This window comes from Poeciliopsis prolifica, unplaced genomic scaffold, assembly GCF_027474105.1.
Source record: "Poeciliopsis prolifica strain line A6 unplaced genomic scaffold, Auburn_PproV2 SCAFFOLD073, whole genome shotgun sequence".
NCBI lineage: Eukaryota > Metazoa > Chordata > Actinopteri > Cyprinodontiformes > Poeciliidae > Poeciliopsis > Poeciliopsis prolifica.
Window position 1 is genome coordinate 26,075 of NW_026562448.1, and position 18,926 is coordinate 45,000.

Here is an 18,926-nt window from a genome sequence, read left to right on the forward strand (position 1 = left end):
GGTGGAGGAATGAAGATTTCGAGAGGTAGCGTGCGGTGAGAGGAGTTCACTGAGATAAGCAGAGCAGTTCCATGGATGCATTGATAGGTGAGCAGACAGAGTTTGTAATGTATTCTATATTTGATCGGTAGCCAATGAAGTGAATGAAGAGCAGAAGTGATATGGTTGTATTTGCGCCTCCTCATCAGGACCCGGGCAGCACAGTTCTGAATGTGCTGGAGCTTTTGCAGGTTTTTACCAGAGGTCCCAACGAGGAGGCATTACAGTAGTCCAACCGTGAGGAGATAAAGGCATGGCATCTGGCATCAAGTTCCCCCAGTTTCTCGTTGTGGTCATCTGAGCCGGGCAGTAACAGTCATGCTAATGTCACATGTTGTCCAGAGCAACAGATGCTCACATTGGACACTAATCACACCACCCAGAAGGTTAAAGGTCACATAGTTCTAAAAGTTCCAATGAAAAGAGAAGAAACCTGTCAGACAGCATCATAATCTTTTCTGAGCCGCTGCAGCAAACTGGTTTCTTTGGACCATTTTGTCAAACCTTCCTGTGTTAGGGTTAGGTGTGTGTGTGTGTGTGTGTGTGTGTGTGTGTGTGTGTGTGTGTGTGTGTGTGTGTGTGTGTGTGTGTGTGTGTGTGTGTGTGAGTGACCTCTGCCTGTAGCTGATGGTGGCCCAGGGCGTGTGGTTAATCAGCAGGGCGGGGGCGGCTCCGTCATAATATTCACTGAAGCTGATGATGGTGGCGTGATTGGAGACGTTGATATCCACCATGATCCCTCCACACTGCAAAGACTCTCAGGTCAAAGCCTGGAAGTGCTGTAAAGGTCAAAGGTCCAGAGACAACACTGACCACGTCCATGCTCAGCAGGGTGCCGTTGTCTTGCTGACTGAAGAAGAAGAACTTGGAGTGGGACAGTGATCCCACCACTCGGACACAAAGCTTCTTGGAGGCATTCTCCGGCCACAGAGGGAGGCACTGCAAGACAACAGCAGGAGATTGAAACCAGGCCAGGTTCTGACCCGGGCCGGGTTCTGATGCCGGTTCCCCTCACCTCGGTGGATGGGACGTAGTGCCACCTAGTGGCCGTCTGGCTGAGGAGTTCTCCCACCTCCAGTTCGTATGAAGACTTGTTGACCAACGTGTAGAACGGACTGAAGGTGACGATTCTGGTCAGGTTGAAGCTGCTCATCTGGATGCTGACGCCCACCTGCAGGGGGCGACAGAAGGAAGTTCAGCATGAGAGCCACACAGAGTTAAAAGCAGTAGGAGGCAATGGGACGTACCAAAAAGTCCATGTTGGTGGAGGGACAGCGGACGCAACCGTAGCTTCCCACTGTGTCCAGGGAGAAGCCGTCAGAAAAGGAGCTGGTAGAGATGCAGAGCTGCAGCTGCAAAGAAACCACACATTGTTTTAACACAATCAATTTGAATCCACATGCAGCAAGAAGCTGCTAGAACCCAAATCCAGATGGACGCTCAAGCTGTGTTTGAAGACAAACGTCTTCATGGGGAGAGAAAAATCAAAACTGAGCCTCAGCATCTGCTGGAGCCGAAGCAGAACCATGCAGTGATGACAGAAACATGTCTAGTGACAGATTGAACGAGAACTGATCAATCTGATCAGTGAAAACAGGCTGATATTGACAACTGATCGTCATTTCCACATTGTTTCTGTATTGGTGATGTAGTGAAGGATTGTGTGAATTTTAACTGAAGGAAAGAAGAAATTTTCCGGTCATTTAAGGAAGTAACCGGTCAAATACAGAAAATATTCTGTTGTATACATAGAGGTGAATATCAATGATCAGCCCTATCTGCAGAATAAATATTGGATAAATAAGCTTTCATATCGTTACTTTAACTAAAACTGAGAGAAAAACTTCAGAACAAATCTAGAAAAATCTTTAAATCTGGCTGAACAACAATCCGTTGGAGGGTCTGAACTGCTTAAGGCGTCTCTTTAAGGCGGTCTGATTAAACGCCGCCTTCACGGCAACTCTCACCTTGCTTTTGGTGAACAGATTTGATTTCTTGAAGGAGAAGAGGACAACGTCTCGGTACTCGGCCGGATGCTTGAAGACGGCGTCCTCTGAGCTGTACTGAAGCACCCGGCTCGTCTTGTTGATGATCCAGTACGGACTGAAGAGCGACAGCAGGATGCGGCTCGCTGTCTTTGTCACGTGAACGCTCACGTCCACCGTCAGCGCCGCATCCGTGTCGCAGGTCAGACACACGGCGAAAAACTCGGGTAGTTCCCGTTTGATCTGGATGTGTCCGTGCCAGCCCCGGCCCTGGTACTGGATCAGCGCCACAGACATGATCTCACCCGACAAGCGGGCGTTCAGCAGGTCTGAGGTGCTGCCCTCCTGAATCTCATAGACTTCAGCTGAGTTCTGCGGGACACCAAGCAGAACAAAACACACGGGTCAGATTTAAAGCCCGTTTTTCAAGGATGAAGTGAATCTAACATTCTAATCCAAATATGACGGTACAAGGTGTTGAAGGCCTGCTGAGGTCATTGTGAAGGCGTGAGGAAAAGGTCGTCTGGGATGTTATTCTTTCAACTGATACTCTACAGATTGTTCAGGACTTTGATCGTGTTTCAATGTGCTTCAGGAAAAAGATTTAGTGGAAGGTAAAGCTCTGGACTTCCTGCCAATTGACATTTCAACCCCTCCTCCAAGTCCATTCATTTACTCATTAGCTTGATCAGTAGGTAGACAGACCTAACCCTACCTCCATGATGTAGCTGACGGTGTACGGCAGCAGGTTGCACAGCGCTGCCATTGGATGCAGGTGAAGGACGTAGGCGGGGTCCCAGTCCTCCTCGCCGTGGCTGCTGATGTGCCGCAGTTCGTCAGGGACGGCCAGCGTGCTGACCATGAGCGGCAGCAGGTTGCTGTCCGACGCAGGACACTGCAGCACGGACTGGACCTCAGAGCTGCAGTGGACCTGCTCCTTCCAGGCCACGCAGCTGGAAGACGGACCGTACAGCCCGTCCAGGCGACCCGCTGGACGTACAAACAGCTGGCACCTGCCAAAAAGAGACGACAGGACAGTTTCGGCTCCGTGCCGTCCGACAGAACTAGTTACCCCAGCCTAGCCGAGAACCCACCTGTATGCTTCCAGATCAACATGAAACTCCCGTTCCGGCTCTGCTGTGCCGATGCTCTGAAGGGTTCTGGATGCTGGGCAGTATTTCAGGATGGTGAAGGGTTCTGTGAAGTGGTTTATAATCTGCAGACATAGAAGGAGATGGTGAGCGTCCTACAGCAAGTGTTAGCTAGAATGAAGTGGGGAGGGTTTGAGTTCTGACCTGCAAGGGAGAGCGTACAGTGATGATCTTGTTGCCTTCAGCAGCATCAATCTGCAGCAGCACCGACACCGCCTCCTTCAGCATCGGACCTCGAACGTTGTAGAGACGTCTGCCAGCGTTGTCCACAGAGATGTTGGAGATCTCGCTGTACCCAGAAGGCACTGCAGGATCAGACAGACAGCGTCACTAAAACTATGTCAGGACTTAGAGGAAAGGCAGCGATCAGAGGGAGTTTCAGACCGATGGTGAGGTTAAACAGGCCGCTCTCCTGACGCTGCAGAGCTGACAGTTTCCCTCCGATTGTGGATTCAAAAGCAGAGTGCATCAATTCGATGCTCTGATCCACCGACAGCTCGTGAAGTTTTCCTGGTGCCACGGATCCGACCCGCCTCAGGTTGGCACTGTGCTGCACGATAATTGGAATTCCCAGAGCATTTCTCAGGGTGAAGGGAGGTTTCTCCTTCAGAGTGTGGTCGAAGGCTGAGGCTGCTCCCTCACTGAATGCCTGAAGGAGAACAAACAGCATTAAAGGGCATTTCCACCTCGAAACGGAGACCTGCTAAACAGCACCCCCTGCTGGACTGTCAGAAGGGTTGAGGTGAACCTCTGCAAGCTTTTGGAAGACGCTGAGGCTGGACTTGGAGACAGTGATGTTCAGGGTCTCTTTGGAGCAGATATTGATGGCAGTTTGAGGTTCAGGAAGAAACACAAAGTCATCTCCATGCACGGGACTCTTGTCCATGACTGGATTATTCTTAATCTGTGCGGATAAAAAGAATCGATCAAACGCTGGCTGATCTGAGCCCCGATCAGATCAGTGGAGCAAAATGAGTCGTGGTCAGGATGAAGAGAGATCCGTTACCTCCAGCTCCAGGTTCCAGCGGCGCCGGCCGCTGTCCACTCGCTCTATCAGCGGTTCCCACACACCGTGGACCTCGTTAAAATAGTTCACCTGCAAACACAGACTGACTGTCAGCTTGTTTCCATGAAAGAAAAAAACTGGAATCTGAGGGTTCCTCGTAGCACAGCAAACGGAACAACAACCCAGATCAGATTCCTGCTGATCTGAAACCCAGATCAGCAGGAAAGGTCATCTGGGATGTTACCAGATGACCTGCTACTCTACAGATTGTTCAGGACTTTGGTCATGTTTAATGTGCTTCAGGAAAAAGATTTAGTGGAAGGTAAAGCTCTGGACTTCCTGCCCATCTACATTTCAACTAAAGGAACCAGGTCATTCATTGGTTTACTTGTTACATCATCATTGGAACTGAAAGCCAGATCAGCAGGAACCCTTTCAGGTTCAATCTTGTCGATTTAGACCTTTACACTGAAGACTCTTTTCACCTTTATTTTGAAAAGTCTGGGACTTCTGGACTAGCCAACACAATGAGACTAAATCTTCCTCCCTTTGGACATTATTTATTTTGATAGTCCGATTCTTTAGATCATTGGTCTCTTGTGACTTCCTGTGGAATTAATCTGCATCATTAACATTGGCTCAGCTAATATCTAGATTTATTTATGCTTTGGTCCTTCTTAACTTTTTCATGAACAAGTAAAACCAGAATGCTGAAAAAGTAGTGCAGAAATAGATCAACAATATTTAAATTCCTGACAATGGCAAGAAAACAAAGCTTAGACCGAAAAATGGAGGTAGAAGGAAACGCTCACTTTTCATTCATAACGCAGCAAAACTCAAACAAATCCTGCATATTTCCCAAAATATTTGAATTTTAATGAGCTGATATTGGAGCCAAGTGAAGGAGAGAGACGTCTACAAGTTGCAGGACAATTGAAGGTGGAGACTTTGGGTTCTGAGGCTTTCATGTTTCATTAAAACTCAGAAGTTCAAAATTTTGAGTTCAAACTTAAACGTATTTTTGTGAAAATAATTTTAAAAAATGAATGTTGCTAAAGTTGATTCAGTCCCACTTCAATAAGGAATGTTTTAGTTCTCATCTCTGCCAAACTGAATCAGAGTGAAGCTTTTCAAAATCAAACTTCCTCAGCTGGCCGCATGAAGCTCTGCATCACCTCCAGCGTCAAGTCGGCCTGCAGCTGCAGCAGAGACGACCAGTTCTTGGCCACTCCATTAAGGGACGTCTCAGCCAGCAGCAGCGGGACCGTCCGATGGCCCAAACCCGACTCCAGCGTCACCTGCACCACCTGGAACACGGGAAGACTCCATGAAGAAGAGCAGCCTCCGCCCTCTCCTGAGCGAAGCTCCAGAAAGTCCAGAGTGGTTTACCTTGACCTGGGCGGTGAAGGTTTCCCCATCGGTGCTGCCGTCAGACTCCCGGTAGCTCTCTGTGATCTCGGTGGCCTGGTCCACCCCGAGGAACCAGAAGTTGCAGTTGTAGACGTTCATGACGGACCACAGGTCGCTGACCTCCACCGGAGACGCCCGACCCGGCTCGGCCGGTGGCTTGGCCGTCATGCCGGCCGTTATGGTCATCACCGTGTTGAGGATGACCGGAGAGATCTGGGCACAGCAGGAGGCAACACTGAGCTGGATGACAGTTCAGCACTTCCTGTTTTGCAGTCAGCACAACACGGATGAGACAGTGGGATCAGCTCACTCAGACTTGGACTAGACCACTTTGACCCCTCCCTGCTCATCAGCTTGCATTCACTTCTTGTGATTCTTTATGAAGAATGAGTCTATCAGGAATGAAAATCTCTGACTTTTGGTCAAAATGTCTGACTAGATTAAAAAACTTGAAAAATCTGTTAAACGAATTTTAATGTGTCAATGAAATTGAGCCGGTCCTGATTGGACGGCCTGCCCATGAGATCCATCAGTTCAACTGGGACTTTACCTGACCCGGTTTTCTCACAGAATGTTCAAATGTTGGTTCTGACCCGGTTTGATCTCTGATCATGAACTCAGCTTCAACTCCACACCTCCCTTCTGATTGGTGTTTCTGTCTCCCACTGCTGGAAGACTTCCTGGTTTCTGATCAATCAGAGCCCAGAGAGACACACCCACTCTCTCATTCACTTCCTGTAGACTTGGTTCCGAATGATTCTGGAGAAACTGGACCTGAAGGTTCTGTTGAACTCATCACAACTCCTGCAGAAACAGTCTAGATCAGGGGTGTCACACTCCAGCGTTGGAGGGCAACTGAGGTTCTGGAGAACCCAGGAGGTCATGAAGATGCTTCATTACCTGTGGCTCATCTAAAACCTGCAGGACTGAAATCTACACTGCTCTAGATTTCTGTCTGATGGGAAGAGTGATGCTGTGGGCTCTCCAGAGAGGGAGGGCATCACAATAGCAACCCAGTAGCTTCATTCAACGTTTCTTTAAAAACCTTCAGATTCCTAAAAGACAATGAACTGAAATAAAGGAAATATTACAACAGCAGAGACGTTGAACTAACCTTAACGATGACTTCCTCCACCGTCACCGAGCCGCTGGCCGGCCGGGTCCGACTGGTTCTGGTTTCCAGTGTGACAGAGCAGGGCCGCAGCACCTGGTACGAGTCACATGTGGATCAGAGGAACCGACCAGCACCGGTTCTGATTCTGCAGATCGGGACTTACGGTGGTCACGGCTCCGTTCTCCTTGCTCTGAATGAACGGGCCGGCCAGAACCTTCAGTTCCCTCAGGTTGGCCCTCACGCTGCGCGTTCCGTCCGCCTCCGCCAGCAGGTTGAAATCGCCCTGAAATGAGGCGACGAGCGCCGGCGCGTCCGCCTTCATCAGGTCGGCCACAAACACCACCTCCGGGTCCACCACGACGGCCCGCAGCCGGGTCGTCAGCGCCGCGGCTGCAGAGACAGCACAAGGTCAGGAAGGGCGGTGAGTCGCTCCCGGAGCCCGACTCACTGAACTCGGCCTGAGAACCCTGAGGACCCAGAGGAGCCAGAGGACCCAGATGGCCCCAGGGGCCCCAGCCGACGAGCAGCCAGGTTCATCGGCTGTTTTTATCTACTGGTTTGTGACGACGGGAGTCTCCTCTCATTAGAACTGACTCAACCTAAGACAGGCCTACCAGGTCCTGTCGGGTCCTACCGGGTTTGGTTTCGCTCCGTGGTTCTGAGATCTGCTTCAGTGGCAGCTTGTTGCTCGGGGCGGCGGGGACGGCTGCAGCTGGACTCGGAGGCAGAGCCTGCAGGAAGAAATCTGCGACTGCCGTGAGGAACTCCACGCTGGCACACAGATAGAGCTTCTGCAGGACGGCCACCAGCTCTCGCTCTACTGGACCCTGGCGGAGCGTCACGTCCACCATGGCCTGGGAGACGCCCTCGTCCCTCTGTCCCACCATCCTGCAAGGGACAGACCAGCAACAATGAAGTCCAGCTAAACATTTTTTATTTCAGCCTCAAACTGTAACGTTGCTCCACTAAGTTGAGTTTTATGATTCGATAGTCAATCTGACTCCAAACATTAAAGAATAAAAGTCAAAGCTTTTCTATTCAAGGAGGCTCATTGAACAAGAATCTAAGAGTATAAATGACCTTGTATTGAACTCTACACCGACTGCTCAGTTGTAGCGTTAGAACTGAAACTTCTGGAAGTTCTACATGAGGCTCAGTGACAGATCAGGAGTTCTCAGAACCCAAGAATGCTGACAAGAACCAACTCTGGTTTCTTTACACATTTAAGAAGAGCTGCAAAAAGGTTTCAAAAAACAACAGCAAAGTGCAAAAACACAGCGCTTCTATATTTGAAGTTTGGTGGAACAGATACGACTCCAGATGACAATAAACACCAAACGGCCGGAGCCCGCCGCGGCAGATCCGTTTGGACTGCAGACTGACAGAACTGGATCAGAGACAATTCTGACAAATTAAACTCAAAGGAAACGTAGAAATCAAAATGAAAAGTGATCCAAGAATAGATCCTGAGGACTTCTACCAGTAGAGGGTGATTCTCCAGACATTGGACCAGAACCGGACCACAGCAGAACCTCTAATGGAGAGATGCAGACACCTAGTCCGGCCAGGTCCAATTCAACCGACACTCCAGAACCAGCGACCAATCCAAGTGGATAAAGCTTTTCAGGTAGGAAGGACTGCCACTGCACAAGCATCACCTTTAAATGGACCTGAACCGCTAAAGGATGGACGAGTCCAGCTTGGGGTCGAGTTCAGGTCAAAGCAACTCCTGAACCGAGTGTGAAGACGCTCTAAATGTCTGGAGAACTTTCTGTGGACCAACCAGGTTTGGACTAACGGACGTCTTCCCGACTCAATCTGGTTGAAAACAGCAGAACTTGACCAGCGTCTTCCCAAAGGACCGGAGCGAAGCTCAGAGTCCAGACTGGCTTCAAACGCCCCAAACAGAAAGGAACCAGTTTGATTTAGAGAACCTCCTTCTGTCAACGCCAACAGAACCAACGGCCCAACACCAAGTCAGTAGACACTGCTTCCGGGTGAATTGGACCTGAAGCATCAAAACTAGTCAAGCTGTTATGCTGAGGTCCAGCAGAACCAACAGAACCTCGGCGCTGAATAAACACGACTTTCTTCTCGTCCTGTTTGAGGTGGAAAGAAAACTTACAGAACCTCTGAGGGAAAAAGCAATGATGACATTTTCAACTGGGTCGGTCCCAGACCAGGTCAGGAGAGGGTCTGGACCTCTGGTGACCCGGTTCTGTCTGGGGTCTCATTTGTTCAGACACTCATGTGATCGTTACCGTGACGTGACCCGGTTCAGTCCGGCCCGCAGGTCATCCAGAGTGCACGCCGTCAGAACCGTGTTCACCTCCATGCTGCCGTTGGACCTGACCCGTCCTGAAGCCGTCATCAGACTCAGAACCAGCTGGCCCAGTCTGAGGTTCTCCTGGTGGCCAAGGCCCGCGGCTGCTGGAACAGGAACCGCAGTGAGACCAGCCAGACTGGAACAAGTCTGGCTGGATCCAACCTTACTCACCTGTTTCGGGTCGTCGTGATACAGAACCAGACCCAGAGACTGGATGTTGAAGGAAAACTTGAGAGTCTCCACAGCATCATCCTCACCTTGCTGTCCTCTCCCAGCTGGCTCACCTGGGCAGGTACAACAAAGGTGGCTTTGAACCCCACATGCGACCCACAAGACCCGGTTCAGGTCCGCCTGCGGTTGTCACACCTGAAGGGGGCGCCGCGGTCGCTGGGACCTGCAGGCGGACATCCTTTGGGGCGGCGCCGCCATCCGAACCGCCGGCTTCTGCCAGGTTCTCCGACAGGATCTGTAGCGTGACCCTGAGGTCGTCCTGGCTGAGCTCCAGCTGCGCACACAGATACCGGGTCAGAACCAGGAGCTGAACCTGGGCCTCTTCTCACCTGCAGAGCTAGCCTGGAGTAGTTAGCCTGCTAGCTTCAGGAGAGGGTGGGTGGGAACCAGAACGGACAGAACCAGAACCACATACCAGAAGAAACACCTGATGCTGTGAAGCATGGCGGTGGAGGAGTGATGATGTGGGTCTGTCTTAGAGGCAACCCTGACCTCAGCTCTGACCTCTGACCTCGAGCTCATCCACATACCTCCATGGGCCTCAGGTCTCCGTCCAGCTCCACGGCGGCCATCTTGTGGTACCAGGACGCCGCCAGGTTCCTCCTGATGCTGAGCTGCAGGTTCACCGGCCTCAGCAGCTCCACGCTCGGCTTCTCGGACATGGAGTCCAACCAGGTCCTGCGGGACAGCGGGACAACGCAGGTGAGGTGCTTTGCACCGCCAAGTCCGGCTCTTTAGGCCTCTCACAGGCGGAGACCCGGTCCCGTCGGACTCGGGTCGGCTCACCTGGACAGGTGCAGCTCAGACAGCTGCACAGCCATGTTGTCGACGACAGCAGGCAGGGGGCGCTCTCCTGCCGGCAGCACAGAGAAACTGTTCCCCACCGTAATGAGACCCAGTCCATCACAAGTGCATTATGGGAAGTGGAGGACTGGGGATGATGATGAGGGGAGCCTTCACCCGGATGTCCAAGGACAGACGGAACGTCCTCTGAGCCAAGACGCTGGACGCAGCTTTCTCTGCAGCCTGCGCCGTCGCTGAACTCAGCGCCTCTTTTGCTGCCTGGAAGTTGTTGCTGAAGTTCTGAGGCAAAAAAGACAAAAAGCTTAGAAAATGAAGCTGATTGGTCAAAGAGAAAACAGGAGGACGTCCTTCTGTCCTCTAGACTCACCAGCAGAGACATGATGAACCTGTGCAGGTAGACCACCCGGATGCACCCCACCCTCAGCTTCACCTGGCCGTCCGCCTTAGAGGTGTCGGCGTAGCCGGCGCCTTCGGTGGCGTTGGGAGTCAGACTCATGCTGAAGCTGAACACCTCGTCTCCCACGATGGAGACAGCCTGCAGGACAGGGAGGACCATAGAGACATCAGGGGACATCATCACCTGGACGCCGTTCTGCTACAACCAACATGGCTGCTAACATGACAACCGTTCCGCCTACAGAGACGGAGGTTCTGCAGCCAGATGAGGTTCTGCTTTCTGACTCTTCAAGATGAAAATGAATGCATGCCATACTTGTCAGATTTTTATTGGCAACTTCTTGATATTTTGTGGTCGGAGCAGGAGAGGACAGTTTGTGCAGTGAATCTGGGTTTTGCTTCATTCCCTGCAGCCCGAGGCGACCCGCTCTCACCTCCTTGTGGACGGACCTGGGATCTACGTTCAGGACGACCACGTCCCGCAGCCGGGCCGATATCTGGGTCTGATCGCCTCGTCTCAGCAGCGAGCTGTCCAATCCTGAGGACGAAATCACAGGTCACAGGACGTGGCTGACCCGGCTGTAGCATCAGGCTAACAGTCCTCACCTGTGATTCTGATGTCAGCCATGTTGGAGGTCAGGTCGCAGACCAGGATGTTGAAGGCTCCCAGCGTCATGGTCGCCTTCAGGTCCAGCACCTCCGGGTCTGCGGGCGAGACCAGGACCCCTGTGGGACACGCCGTAGCCTCGGATTAGTTTTGAACATACCGCGGGTTCAGCTCGCGCTGCATGGACAGATACTGACCAGACCGGGAAGTCGCCATCTTGTCTTCCGTCTTCAGCCGGACGTTCTTCTCTGCAGGCGGCACGCTGCTGGACGATGACAGAGACATGGACAAGAAGTTGGCGGCCGACAGGAGAGCCTGGGTGTGGAGCAGGATGTCCAGAGACGAGAACATCACCTGAGGACACACCAAGACAAACCCTGAAGTCCTCAGGAGAGACTGAGGAACTCAGAGCAGAAGACCTGGAGACCTAAGGAACACATTGATCCAGAAGGACGGGCGGATGTCTGGACGACTATCTGTCCAGCAGGATTTGGTCTAAAGTTCATCAAATCCAACACTTGGAGGGACCCTGAACGTCTCGTCAGCCGGAGTCGGACTCACCTGGATCGTTTGCTCCGTGTTCTTGTAGACGGAGCAGAACTCTGGTCCGGTGCGGTCTGCCTGTGGATACATGGATCAGAGAGACTCAGACCAGAGCCAGAACAGAATCAGAACCAGCCCATCAGGATCGTCGGGTTCTTCTACCTTGCAGAACTCCACCTTGAGCAGCTCGGCGCCGGACTCAGCCGAGGAGCTGACGAGACACAGCGGGTTGCCGTCGGCGTCTGGAACCAGGAGGCAACAACAGAAACCTGGAGCATGACCGGGTTCTACTGGGAAGGTACCAGTAGAACCCAGGGACATGTTCCAGTCTGACCTTTGAACTCCAGGCTCTTCATGGAAACCTGTCTAATGTAGGTGGTGGCGCACAGGTCGAACCTGCGGACCTTGGTGTGGATTCCCAGCTGGTCGAGTTGGAACACCAGGAACGGCGCCTCCTGCTGGTCAAGGCGCTTCTTGAGGGACAGCAACACCTGCAACAGGAAGTAGGATGGTGAAGCAGCGACCAGGAGCAGTGACCTCTGACCTGGTCAATGCTTCACCTCTTTTACTTCAAAGTCGACCAGAACTTTGACGACGTCGTCTGCAGCCGGTCCTTCACTGGCCGAGGCCGTCTGACCGTCAGACCGCCGTGGCTCCGCCTCTGGCTGTCCGCTAAGCTCCGCCTTCCCTGCAGAGGTAAACTCAGGTTTAGTTCTTTAAGTAATCTGAAGCTCAAGACTGAACCAGTTCCTCCAGGAGAATTCCTCTGGTTCCGCTAAACTGCAGCTCCCCCTTAAGGCATAGAGAGACAGCGTTTTATCGGACTGCTTCTCTTTGTAGCCAACATGTCCAGGTTGTCTTCTTCAGGCCCGAACTGAGCAACAATACAGAGCCTCCACTTTAGGACAGCAACTGTTCTCCAACATTCCTCAGGTTGAGAAGCTCTGAGGTCCAGATCAGTGGTCCCCAATCTTTTGATCACTGTGGCCGGCTGGGGGAAGGGCGGGGCTTCTGCATGTTGGTGTGCCCGCTAAAGCATAGTTCACATGGCACCATTTTCAATTTTTTGCCTCGATTTTTCCCTTACGACAATCTTAGAATGTTCCGAGTTCTAAGATTTCCACTTGAGATTATCAAACGATCATCCTGCAGTGTGAGGCGTTCTACGTCTGATCGTGTCCAGGGGTACAACGTCGGGCCCGCTCCCATCTAAAATCTGCCATTTTCAACATCGTCTTGGCCCGACTATCGCAGACTGAGGGGTTTTGCCCGACCGGCAGCGAGAATGCAGCCTGTTGAATGTGACAGGCAGCCAATCAGAAAGCGGTGACGTAAGAATGGAGAGGAATAAACATGCCGAATCTTCATTCAGCATTTATTCATTCAATATCAACAGGAATGATAAGGAGCGAAACTGTATCGCAGTTGATGAACCTGGTAACCTTTCAGCTATCATTAACCGGCACAGTTATAACAATAAGTTTCTTCATTAGGGTTAGGGTCAGAGCCGGGGCTTGGCCTGACACTAGCCCGGTTCACAAGGCAAGATTTTAAAGTTAATGCAGGCTCCTTATCCATTATTTTGTGGCCATTGTTTTCAATTTAAACATCAAAACAGTAAAAACATAATCATATAATTAAGAGGTGAGGCTAAAAGAAACCACAGAACAGAAAACAATGCACACAACAATTTTAACTCCAAAAAACAAAAAACTCATCTCCAGATCATGATGCAGCTGCTCCTTTTATCAAACGACTTTTCTTTTTGTTTCGTCTTTAAAATGATCCACAAACTATCACTGCTGCTCCTGCATCATGTTGATTATTCTGAATTCACTGTGGGATGTTGGGTTTTACTGGATCTTCTTCTGGAACCGGGACGTTCAGAGGAACCAGGACGTTCAGAGGAACCAGGACATTCAGAGGAACCGGGACGTTCAGTGGAACCGGGACATTCAGTGGAACCGGGACGTTCAGTAAACCGGGACGTTCAGTGGAACCGGGACGTTCAGAGGAACTGGTTCTGGTGCCGTGGAACCAGGACGTTCAGAGGAACCAGGACATTCAGAGGAACCGGGACATTCAGTGGAACCGGTTCTGGTGCAGTGGAACCGGGTCGTTCAGTGGAACCGGGACGTTCAGAGGAACCGGTCGTTCAGTGGAACCGGGACGTTCAGTGGAACCGGGACGTTCAGTGGAACCGGTTCTGGTTCCATGTTGCTCCTGGACTCTCAAACCGACCGAACCTGTTGGACTTTTATCGGCTGAGGTCACAGAGGTTTGGGAAATCGGCCAACGATCCTTAAACCAACCAGACCTAAAACTCACATCTCCTCTCCTCTTGACCTCTGACCTCACGCTGTCTGACTCTGGTCACCATGGTAACCGTTACATATCCCTTCAAAATAAGATGCAGATGGGCCACAAAACCAACATTTTCCTTTTCTAAACATTTAACTCAGGATATCGACTGATGGACCCTGAGCTGTTTCTCCTGCTGGAGACGCTGAAGTGATGCTCAGGGAGACACTGGGTCTCCATGGTGATGCAGTCTGAAGCTTCATTGGCTCATCAGGTCACCTGACCATCCAGAGCAGCTTGGACTGTGGGAATCAACCCACCGGGACAAACCCATCCTCCTGCCTCTCTGGGCCTGCAGACAAACTTTCCAAAGAATCTGATCTGGTTCTGTTCATTTTGCTGCTTGTGGATCAATGTTGGCGCCAAAACGCAGCCGAGAGAATCCGGTAAAGGATTTTCAAAATAAAAGACCCTGCAGACTCACATAATACAGAAAACTGACATATATTTAATCCTCTGTTGCGTGGCCCGGGACCAACTGGTCCACGGACCGGGACCAGTTCGTGGACTGGGTTTGGGGACCACTGGTCTCCATGGCCTTGAGACTCAGCTGCTCTCCAGAGAGAGAAGACCATGGAGGGAGGTTGGGTTACTGTCTGAGTTAGAGATCAATTACTGACCTATTTCACTCCATCAAGGTTCTCTGGAAACACACCCACAGCATCACAGGTCCTCCACTGTACTTCACCCAGCTGGGGGTTTGATTCTGAAGAACTCGGTCTGGGTCTCATCAGACCAAAGTTCTGGTCCAGTTCAAGTCCCAGTATGATGGTAAGAGGAGTTGTTGACCCTACTGAGTGCTAAGAGACTGAGCTGGGTTCTGGTTCGACCCAGTTGGCTCAGGTCCATTTAGTTACCTCTGGATGTAGTTCTGGAGCCAATTTCAACTGGGACGCTTCTTGTCTTTCCCATTTTGAAGAGTGGGTCAGGGGTTAGGGTAGAGGCGAACGTACCTACGGTTGCTGCCGATATGACGTCAGCGCCGGAGTCTTTACTTCCCTCTCCGATGTTCTCCACCAGGATCTTCATCAGCACGCCCAGCTCCTCTTCCCCCAGACTCACCTGCAGGTCCAGGTGGACAGGTCAGCATCTTAACGGGGACGACGTCCTGATTGGTGCGCAGAGACTTACTCTGAGGGAGCGCAGGACGCCCTGCACCTGGACGGCAGGGATCTCCGTCAGCCAGGAAGCAGCCAGGTTTCTGGTGACCAGCAGCTCCACGTTGATCGGCTGAAGGATCTCGATGTCTTTGGGAGGAAAGTCGAGCTCCGGCGTTTTTCTGAAACCACAGGAACATCGAAACACATTTGCTTCTTCCAGGAGGCAGAACCAGAAACTTCCCTATTCCAGCTTCATTACAGACTCAGCTTAACTCCAATAGTTTGAAATATCTCAGGTTGCCACTTCCCAAAGTTGCTGCACCACAGTGAAGAAAACATTGGTCTCCTCTGCAAGTCATAAACATTCAGGAGAAGCCGACCCTGGAGCAACATCAACATCGAATCGCCAAATCATAAAAGCTTCATTCTGGTTTGGAGAAGCTGCTTAGCGTCTGGCCCTTTAACTGAGAGGCAACTTGGCAACCAAAGCCCTTCGTTCTTCCACTCAACTTTTTCTGACCGATTGAGTCAAAGATCGAAAGCAGTCCTGATGCAGAACTTTGCATTCGGCGGACACTGCGACTCTTCCAAGTAGGGAACCAGGTCAACTAGGGCAACAAGGGCAAATAGGGTAACTAGGGCAACAAGGGCAACTAGGCAACTAGGGCAAATAGGGTAACTAGGGCAACAAGGGCAACTAGGGCAAATAGGGTAACTAGGGCAACAAGGGCAACTAGGGCAACTAGGGCAAATAGGGTAACTAGGGCAACAAGGGCAACTAGGGCAACAAGGGTAACTAGGGCAACTAGGGCAAATAGGGTAACTAGGGCAACAAGGGAAACTAGGGCAACAAGGGTAACTAGGGCAACTAGGGCAAATAGGGTAACTAGGGCAACAAGGGAAACTAGGGCAACCAGGGCAAATAGGGTAACTAGGGCAACAAGGGCAACTAGGGCAACAAGGCAACTAGGGCAACAAGGGAAACTAGGGCAACAAGGGTAACTAGGGCAAAAAGGGCCAATAGGGCAAAAAGGGCCAATAGGGTAACTAGGGCAACAAGGGCAAATAGGGTAACTAGGGCAACAAGGGCAACTAGGGCAACAAGGGCCAATAGGGTAACTAGGGCAACAAGGGCAAATAGGGTAACTAGGGCAACAAGGGCAACTAGGGGAACAAGGCTGTAAATAGACTAATTTGCAAAGTTGTCCTACTTCCATCAGCTACAGAAATACAGCAGAGACAAAGACTGTCTCCATGTCCTCAGACTGTCTCCATGTCCTCAGACTGTCTCCATGTCCTCAGACTGTCTCCATGTCCTCAGACTGTCTCCATGTCCTCAGACTGTCTCCATGTCCTCAGACTGTCTGCTCTGCAGTCAACATGTTCATGAGATTAGGGATTTCTCCAGAGTCACTGAACTTCAAACACAGCGAAGCACTTTTTATAAAGCCAGAGTTCCTTCACATCCTGAGTTTTACCTGAAGTCCTTGAGTCCAACCATATAGCTGATTGACCGCTAACATCCTAGCGCTAACTGATCGTTTAGCTCCAAGTCTGTAACAATTGCAGGCTTCAGATAACCGTTTCAGACAATAAAGTTCCTGAATTGTTTTCTGCATGTTTCTGGTTTAAGTTCCTCGCAGATTGGATCGATACCTGCAGAGTTTCAGCTGCGTCAGCTTTATGTCCATCTTCTCCATCACGGCCGGCAGAGGTAACCCTTCACTTGGCCGCAGAGCAAAGCTGTTGTCCACCGTGATCAGCCCCAGATCCACCACCAGGGCATTCTGGGAGGTGGAGGACTGAGGGACAATGATGAGGGGAGCCTTCAGCCTGATGTCCGTGGACAGACGGAAACTCTTCTGAGCGAAGTCTCGGACGCTGGACGCAGCTCTCTCTGCGGCCTGAGAAGTGGCGGCACTCAGAGCGTCTTTAGCCGTCTGAAAGTTGTCAATGAACATCTGGAACACAGACAGCCGAGCGAGCGTGAGGCCTCGTGTTTGGCCGAAGCGTTCACTGGATGTATGGAGTATTCAGGTTGGTTCTGTTTCATAAATACGATGACAGCAATACGAACCTTCTGAAAACAGCTTTGAAACATTGGCTTTAAATCTCTGAAGATACAATAAAAGTCGCTGAGCTAAAAAGATGCTAAATGTCGGCTTTGCAATAAAAGCTGTTTGAAGGTTCATAAAGGAAGCGCCACATTTAGAAAACATGAGGAACAAATTCAAGTCAGGAAGTGAGGTCATTCAGGCAGAGGTCATGTGACAGAGGGGCATGGCAGTGAACAGATGAGGTGAATGATGGCATTTGGGTGAGTTGCATGGCACATGTAGAGAAATGAGGCCTTGGTGTAGTCAGGCATGGGAAACATTCATTTAGAGCTCCATCGGTTTCTGCTGCGCTCACTCGAGATTCCAGTCTCAACAAGTTGGTCCAACGGGTCCGGCGGTACCAGGACCACTGGACGGACACTAGGGTCAAACAAAGATGACTCTAAACTCCGCTCAATAAATCAACCCGAGCACTAGATCTGACAAACAAGTAGAACATCTGGACTCGTTTGAGTCTCCATTGGCCAACAGAATCCAGTTAAGCTAACTTCTAAACTATTTTTGACCAAAATATGTCATTTCTTTTTGCATTTTGAAATATTACAAACACTGTCCAGCAGTGAAGCTGATAATCTAATCCATACATCTGTTCCTTCAGGGCTGGATTCCACAAAGTGCAGCCCTTAAAGTTCTGATGTTAGCTGCAGCTAACTAATCCATATTGTAATCTCAAATTCTCATCAATAAACTAAGAGATCTTATTGGTCCAGATGTTCCTACCAGAACCTCTCGGTACCAGCCTGCTGGTTTCTCGAGGTTCCAGATGCTTTAGACTCGGTTGACGGAGGCGACACCCTGGATACTTTCTAGACTGGAATTAAAACCTGGTGGACTGGCTGAGGTTTTCCTGATCTGTCTCTGCAGTTATGCTGCTGGGGACTGACTGACTGACCTCTGCTACTTTCTCCTACTACTCCCCAGTTATCTGCATTTACTGTTAGAATTAACTTCCTGTTTCTGACCAATCAGAACCAAAACGGCCTGGTTTTGTCTAACAGCAGGTTCAGGATTGTTCAAATCGCCAACCAGTTTTAGGAGTTAGAGTTCTGAAGCTCTGGATCTAGTTGGCTCCACCTGCTGACCTTCAGAAAGAAACAGCAGATTGGAGTAAGATCCCTTATCAGAACCTTAGAGGTCAAACAGAACTTCTGCTTTAGGCCTGTTACCAACTGCAGGTGTTCATGATGACAAAGCCTGGGTGGTGCAACATCTAACCCTAACCCTAACCCTGCACCCAGGATGGCTAGATGCTTCCAGTTTGCTAATGTTAGGTTCTCCTTGTAAGTCCGAATGGGTCGAGGATAACTTGGGTTCAGGTCGGGGTAAACCAGGTCACAGGGACCTTAAACCAGATGAGTTTAGAGGAGAGCTGAGGGGGCAGCGGGGGAAAGCAGGAGGTTTGATGCAGTTCAGAGCTGCATGCTGGATGCTGTACCTCATCAGCTGACGGGTACTGAAAGCTAAAGGAAGCCTGTAAGGACAAAACACACCAAGACAGAAGACATTAGAGATGACAACAGGTGAGGAGAAACATGCAACAGAGAACAGACACCAAACATTCAGGCTTTGACCTGCAGCTGCATCTAAATCTGAAAGGTGCCTGCAGGCTGCGTTCATCGCTTCCTTCAGCCCAGGAAGTGACATCACCGTTACTACTGCTTCCTGTTGCCTGTTCCTGGCGCACACAAGCTGCATCCATGGAGGAATATTTCTAAGACTAAAGTGAAGTTTTCTGA

The 18,926-nt window shown here is 50.7% G+C and overlaps 1 protein-coding gene across 1 annotated transcript in view; it reads right to left on the bottom strand.

The window, feature by feature from the left end:
- LOC129352176 (intermembrane lipid transfer protein VPS13C-like) overlaps positions 1-18,926 on the bottom strand; it is a 61,022-nt gene that overhangs the window by 14,667 nt on the left and 27,429 nt on the right. The window contains 35 exon segments of the mRNA XM_055021044.1: positions 652-785; positions 853-978; positions 1,055-1,210; positions 1,287-1,391; positions 2,007-2,396; positions 2,740-3,037; positions 3,119-3,240; positions 3,320-3,480; positions 3,560-3,824; positions 3,924-4,079; positions 4,182-4,271; positions 5,357-5,488; positions 5,571-5,804; positions 6,706-6,798; positions 6,869-7,095; positions 7,340-7,593; positions 8,967-9,132; positions 9,199-9,315; positions 9,398-9,536; positions 9,793-9,940; positions 10,049-10,160; positions 10,163-10,201; positions 10,204-10,345; positions 10,434-10,601; positions 10,897-11,000; positions 11,069-11,188; positions 11,267-11,423; positions 11,631-11,690; positions 11,775-11,854; positions 11,947-12,103; positions 12,173-12,300; positions 14,927-15,035; positions 15,105-15,252; positions 16,730-17,034; positions 18,626-18,675. Coding sequence (XP_054877019.1) covers positions 652-785; positions 853-978; positions 1,055-1,210; positions 1,287-1,391; positions 2,007-2,396; positions 2,740-3,037; positions 3,119-3,240; positions 3,320-3,480; positions 3,560-3,824; positions 3,924-4,079; positions 4,182-4,271; positions 5,357-5,488; positions 5,571-5,804; positions 6,706-6,798; positions 6,869-7,095; positions 7,340-7,593; positions 8,967-9,132; positions 9,199-9,315; positions 9,398-9,536; positions 9,793-9,940; positions 10,049-10,160; positions 10,163-10,201; positions 10,204-10,345; positions 10,434-10,601; positions 10,897-11,000; positions 11,069-11,188; positions 11,267-11,423; positions 11,631-11,690; positions 11,775-11,854; positions 11,947-12,103; positions 12,173-12,300; positions 14,927-15,035; positions 15,105-15,252; positions 16,730-17,034; positions 18,626-18,675 — 5,392 coding nt within the window.